The sequence below is a fragment of the Phaethon lepturus genome, unplaced genomic scaffold (genome assembly GCF_000687285.1).
Source record: "Phaethon lepturus isolate BGI_N335 unplaced genomic scaffold, ASM68728v1 scaffold5256, whole genome shotgun sequence".
Taxonomy (NCBI): Eukaryota; Metazoa; Chordata; class Aves; order Phaethontiformes; family Phaethontidae; genus Phaethon; species Phaethon lepturus.
Genome location: NW_010545420.1, coordinates 425 through 6888, shown reverse-complemented (window position 1 = coordinate 6888; position 6464 = coordinate 425). Strand labels below are relative to the sequence as shown.

The 6464-nt window shown below is 47.7% G+C and overlaps 1 protein-coding gene across 1 annotated transcript in view; it reads right to left on the bottom strand.

The window, feature by feature from the left end:
- Nucleotides 1-373: 373 nt before the first annotated feature.
- ACADS (acyl-CoA dehydrogenase, C-2 to C-3 short chain) overlaps nucleotides 374-6464 on the bottom strand; it is a gene marked incomplete at its 5' end in the record, with an annotated part of 6349 nt that continues 258 nt past the window's right edge. The window contains 9 exons of the mRNA XM_010288945.1: nucleotides 374-476; nucleotides 515-713; nucleotides 1375-1431; nucleotides 1777-1872; nucleotides 2079-2216; nucleotides 3390-3560; nucleotides 3833-3984; nucleotides 4378-4489; nucleotides 4676-4825. Of these exons, the coding sequence (XP_010287247.1) occupies nucleotides 561-713; nucleotides 1375-1431; nucleotides 1777-1872; nucleotides 2079-2216; nucleotides 3390-3560; nucleotides 3833-3984; nucleotides 4378-4489; nucleotides 4676-4825 (1029 nt within the window). The remainder of the gene's footprint in view (nucleotides 477-514; nucleotides 714-1374; nucleotides 1432-1776; nucleotides 1873-2078; nucleotides 2217-3389; nucleotides 3561-3832; nucleotides 3985-4377; nucleotides 4490-4675; nucleotides 4826-6464) is intronic.

The window sequence follows — 6464 nt, the reverse complement described above, 5'->3', positions numbered from 1 at the left end:
TGCTGAAAGTGGGGAAAAGTGCACTGCTGCAGCGATTACCTCAGCTCAGCCTGTATCCAGGTAGGAGCTCACACATAGCTGCGTCCCACACCTGAAATTCATTAAAGTCCCATCAGAAGCAGCAATGTAACCCGCAGTCTGGCACCAGCTCAGCGCCTCTAACTTTGGCACTGGTTATCGAGTTCCATGTAGTGACAAATCCTTGCAAAACAGGCAGTGGCTGGGCAGCACACAAGGAGAGTGCTGACGTTACTGAACAGCAAAGTCATTTTGTTGCAACCAAACCAAAACACGCTGCAGTTTAGGAAAAGACCTACAGTCCCCTACAAGGACAGGGTACCTCCTCCCTCCTGCACTCAGACCTAGATACAGCCTTCCATGCACCATACTGTGTCCAAAGAAGAATCGGCACATTTTAACTAGAGGTCAGTTACTCATTGGTGAGGAAAACTTCCATCCTTCCATCCTTGAACGGCCTCGTTCAAGAGGGCCAAGACTCAATCACTGTGTGCACTGTTACGAGGCGCGCTGGGGAAATGTCTTGCGCCTAGTTGGCTGCTTCAGCTACGGTAGGCCTTCAGCAATTGACCTGCTATCACCAGTCTTTGGATCTCACTGGTCCCCTCGTAGATCTCGGTGATACGAGCGTCACGGTAATGGCGTTCTGCTGGCATCTCCGTCACGTAGCCCATCCCGCCCAAGATCTGGATGGCCTGAAACAAAGGTAGCAGGTTAGAAAGGAAGCAGGGTCAAGGAATTTGTTTTCTACAGAACACAGCCACCTTAAAAGGAGCTAAGCCCACTGCAAGCATACCTGGGGGGATGACACATGGGCATGATTGCAGCTCGTTTGCAGAGGAATAAACAGGATTTGAGCTGGGTAAGAGCAATACCCATATCCCCCACAAAGAATGAATCACTTCAGAGGTATTTGTTAGTGATCTGTGTTCAGCTAAGACATGTTTATTACGGACAGGGGAAAATTAAATGCAGACACCAGAAGTCCTGTTCCATTTGCTCACTATGTTGCAAACTTACTACTTGTCCTGACTGGTGCACCCATACTCCCTCCCACATTGCTGATCCTGCTGGCACTGGATGGACACTGCCCTGGACAGCAGCAGGCACAAGCAGACTTTAGTAATACAGCTGCCACAGGCCAGTATAAATCCCTGCTCACCCCCCAAAATCCAGGAAGGTGGCTGTGCTAACCAGTTTCGGTCATATGGGTTGGTTTGTTTTTTAAATTAATTAATTAATTAAATAAAATGTCTTAAATTCCACCCCACCTCCCCCAAGCACCTGTTGTGTGACAAACACAAACTCCCTTTCAGCATGCTGTGTATCATCAGAAATGTCAGCTGAAGTAGTTACCTGATGAGCGATGGCTGTTGCAGCTTCTGATGCAGCCAGCTTGGCCATCGCCGCTTCCTTTGGGGAAGGAAAACATCACTGAGGGTGCAGCTATCATGAAAAGGAACACCTTGCTTGCACGAGGAGCTTGAATGCTCACAGACCAGCTGTGACACCAGCAGAGACAGGCCTGGTCACTGATGCCAGCTGACAGCGGCCGCTCTTCTCCCCTTGGCTAAAACCAGGACTCGGCTCAGCAGGCTGCCTGAGCATAGCACAGTTCAGTATCTGCTGGTGGGTTAAACACCAACAGTGCTGGCTGGGCAAGCACTGAACGCACTGATGCTGTATATAGTGCCGTTTTCTTGCCTTGAGCTTGTGCCCAGCACTGTCACTGCTAGACAAATGCAAGGTTGGAAATACCTTTGTGAATGGCTTCCCATTGTCTTTCAGCATAGCAGCTCTCCACGTCAGCAAGCGTGCACCCTCCAAGGCCACAGCCATATCAGCTAGCTTGAACTGCAACGACAAAGAGGAGGGAGGCCAGTAATGCTACAAAAGTATCCCCTCCATCCCAGCAACCAGTTTTAACCCGGTGTGAAAACAGAAATGACTACTTTGTCCCAGACAGTGCACTGTGTGCCTGAAGCCACGCCCAAGAGCCCAGATGAACTTTCCACCAGGACCAGCCGTGTCTGGAGCTGCCCTGTCCACCTCACTCGTACCTGCACTGCCTGTAGCTTTGTGATGGGCGACCCAAAGGCCATTCTCTTTTCAGCATAATCCACAGCACAGTCCAGAGCTGCCTGTGCTATTCCAAGAGCCTGTGAGGCAATGCCAATCCTTCCTGCATCCAGGGTTTGCTGAGAAAGACAAGATACATGTGTTAAGTCAAGTTGTACTTGATCAAAAATAGTACACTCACATTTCTGCTCTTGCTGGGAAGCTGCTGTCACCTTAATATCCCCTGATCAGTCCTCCTTGATTCAGAATATTCCCGATTATGCTGGAATAGAGAGCTATAAAATGTACTGGGCACTGTAGAGAGACACCAGGGGTACAAGAAGAAAAGCAGAAAGGAGAGGTAATGCTTCTTATTAGCTGGGGGAAAAAAAAAGGGGGTGCAAAACAAGGGAGACAGCACAATGAGGAGCATCTGCTCTGGAAGGCGCTGAAAAGAACCCTTCAGCTTAGATCCCTGGCTCACTGTGCAGCTCATTTTACTTTAACTGAAAAAAGAAAAAAAAAAAAAAAAAATCTGGCCAGTTTTCCTCTTTGCCCTCATCATTAGTGCACACACTGAAGCAAGTTTTTCAAAATGACTACTGCATTGAGTCAATACCCTGACTTACCTCAGACACCTCCCCATTAGGTTTTTAACTGCTTCCCTGCCTTTCAGTTGTGGACATAATGGAGTGGGCTGGTCTCCAGGGAGCTCAGCCTTTTTTAAAAAGTCAGGCCAACAAATGGTGTTTTGCCCCTACAGAGGAGAGCAATGAACACTTCCAAGGGGGAGTACGTCACAGCAGGGAACGCGCTGTTCCACAGCTGCCTGGCTCCTCGGAAGTCACACACGTGCCATAACTCAGATTTCTCCACCTTTAGATGTTACCCAGAGGCTGGCCTATGCCTCCAGGACAGCTTTCCTCTGCCAAAGTATTTAGGGAAAATGCCACATTTTCCCTTTATCTGTGGGTACAAACTGGAGGACTAGAAGGTTGGGAGAGGAGAAAAATTAAAATATACCACCCATGCTGACACAGCACAGCATCAGCACTCCTTTACCTGAGAACTGCTACATTGACTCTACAAAAAAAAGCGCTGTCAAGGATCTATGGTAAATTAATGATTCATCAAGCTGTATGAATGAGTTCTCCCACATTGGTAAGACAGGTCAACTGCTTCATGTTACACAGAACAACTTATGCTAGTGGTTCTCACCGAAGAGATCGTAAGTCTGAGAACGGTTTTGAAAATGGCAAGCTTGGGAACTACTGCTTTACCCAACCACAGCTGCACCCCGATCCGCCTCTTACCATGGCAATTTTGAAGCCCATTCCCAGCTGCCCCAGTAGGTTGGCCTTGGGTATCCGACAATCCTCAAATATCAGGTTAGCAGTGGAAGAGGCGCGGATTCCCAGCTTGTCTTCTTTCTTCCCCAGTGACAGCCCAGCAGTTGGCATGGGAACCAGGAACGCGCTAATGCCCTGCAACAAGACCCAAACTCTTAGAAATGGTGCCAACTTCACGCTTACCCAGCTGTCAACAGGCTTCCTCCAAACATTTTTCCTAGAAGCCACATGTCTAGGTAGCCAGGAGAAGGGAGGGGAGAGCCGAGACAGAACAAAGCCAGCACACATCAGCCCTTCTGCTCAATGCCTGCAAAGCTCTAGACAGTCCCCAGAGCCTTTTCAAAGTGCTTCTCCTGCACAACTCCTTTACTCCCGTCCCTTTTTCCCAACTGACCCACTGAACGCACCTTGTGTTTCAGGGATTTATCGGTAGTAGCAAACACCACGGTGGCCGAGGCATCCCAGGCATTGGTGATCCAGGCCTTAGTACCATTCAGAACCCACTCGTCACCATCCAGGCGTGCCACTGTGGATGCCGCACCTGCATCACTGCCATTTCCTGAGCAAGGCACCAGCAAACAAAACTCACAATCAGTGTCAGCCTGGGGTGCAAAGCCACCCCACGTCCACACCCCTGCTGTCAGCTCACAGCCCCTCTTGCAACTGCAGCAGTGTCAGCACCATCCCTCCCAGAGGGCCCAAACAGGAAGGGGAAAGGCCCATGTGTCTAAGATACGTCCATCTCCACAGCTCTGTTCACACAGAGCGGATGAAAATTTTCAGCGTGGACCACGGGGACGGCAGTTAATGCCTTGGGCACTGAGACTTCATTTACACAGAATTGCTATAAACCACCTTTCCAGAAACTGTTACAGACCTAAAGTCCATCCTAAACCTAAGTAAAGAAGCTACCCTATGTTCTTTACAACGGGGACAGTAACAGTCACATCACCTGGTTCACTAAGGGCAAAACATCCAATTTTATCCCCACCGGTGAAGGGAGCAATCCACTTGTGCTTCTGTTCTTCAGAACCAAACTTGAGTATTGGCCCTAAATACAGAGACTTTAAGAATTGAGAGTTGAGTTAGTGCCTCTTGAAGGTACAAGCAATCCAGTAACTAACTAATGTCTAAGTGCTCTCCAACACACCAGAACCCGACACAGGAACAGATCCCATTTCTCCCAGTAATCCCCTTGACGCCAGACTGGGTTCCACACCTGCCCCTCACACACAGCCTGAGACACTTACATTATTGACGCTAACAATGACACCCGTGGACGCACAGCCCCTGCTGATCTCCTCCACAGCAATGGAATAGGCCAGGTAGTCGAGGCCTGCTCCTTTGTACTGCTCTGGCACATCCATAGCCAGCAGTCCTAAGCCACCCATCTTCTTCACCTGCACGTAGGGAACCGAGAAGTGAGATCCTCTGCACCACCAGCGTCCCAGCAAATACACGCAGACACATGGGGGTAAAGACAGGTCACAGCAGGGCTACACATGGAGGAAAAGATACACATAACTGCTGGTGAAATGGGAATCTGACTGTATGAACTGATGACTTCAACAAGAGCTGTATGCAGTCACTGCTGCCTAAGACAAGGTTCTTGCTTATTTAAAGAGCTCTCTTCAGTACCAGGAAGGTCGGATCCTTTCGCAAGTAAAACAGGGAGAGACAATCCCACCGGCATTTCCTCAGCCTCCCACCAAAGCTTTTCCCCTCGCATGCCTCCTGTCAGTTGGAAGCTCTCAATAGGAAATCCAGCTGATAAAAATCATTAGAACTTTACCTTTGACTCTGCTGAGCTTCAGCCTAGGGCTGCACAAGGAAAGAATTTTACAGAATGAATGACCCACAGAACAGTTTGTAAGGTGATTTTTTTCATTCCCATTAAAGCCAGGTCTTGCTTCCCAGAGAATGTAGTTGTTGGTTACATTCCAAATTATTCCCCCCCCTAGTTCCTCACCTGGACCCCTGGCTTCTTAACCGTTAGCTCTTCAGAGCACTGACTGTCTCTTGTTAACATTGGGCAACATACAACAGAAAAAACGAGCTTTCCTTTGTTCTTATATTTAAGATAGCAAGCTTTTGGTGTTGCAGAAATAAGTGTACTACCAGCCTCTGCTTGCTTTAATAGGACCCAGGAGGAATTTTTAAGCAAATATTTTCCCTCCAGCACGGGCACCCAAAACACTAGTCCTTCACATCAAATCCAGAGGATGACAAAAGACAGCAAATAGTCCTAGATATGTTGCTTTATCTTAACAAAGACTGTTTACATTTTGAATTTTCCCCTACACATTCAAGTGAAAAGACTGAAAATCAAATGTAAAATTCTCAGATAACAGCAAAGAGGAAAGTATTTTCTTCCTTAGAGTGAGTATGACTTTCCTGGCTATCTTCCTTACTCCTCAATAGAAAGAGGGGTGTATGACAAAACTCACATGCCTCTGACTGTGCTTGCTTGCAGCCTTTTGGCTAGCATAACAGTGTACATTTTCTGGAGCTTAGTATTTCATTGCAATGAAACAGGTGAGTTAGTCTGTTCAACACAGCACATAATGTACTGCTGTGTCTGTACTGCCTTCCACAAGAGAAGTCACAGGTTCTATTGGTATCTCAGTTTCTTCACAGCCCCAGAGGATGACCAACATGCATCTCCTATCTCCTGATCACTTCTTTTCACCATCTGAAATGCACACAGGTCATCTACGCTTCCTCACTATAAGCCATTTTTATGGTTATGTGCAGTCTATAAAATTATTTCATCAATTTTGTAAGTAAGTCAGTCGTATTATAGCCCACAGGAAATTCAGTAAGAGAACTGAAAATTCAATGGTACTACAGCCAGATACAGAGAAACACAAGTAAAGAGCTCAACATGTCCTGTGGGCATTGCAACTTCCAGACTCAAAGATCTCTCCCACAAGTTGGTCTAAACTTCAGTTTTCTACTAAGCCAGGCCTTAATGTACATTTTGCTTCAGGCCCGGGTGGTCCTGCCGCAGCAGCAGAGGGATGAGTAGGGGTCCGGACA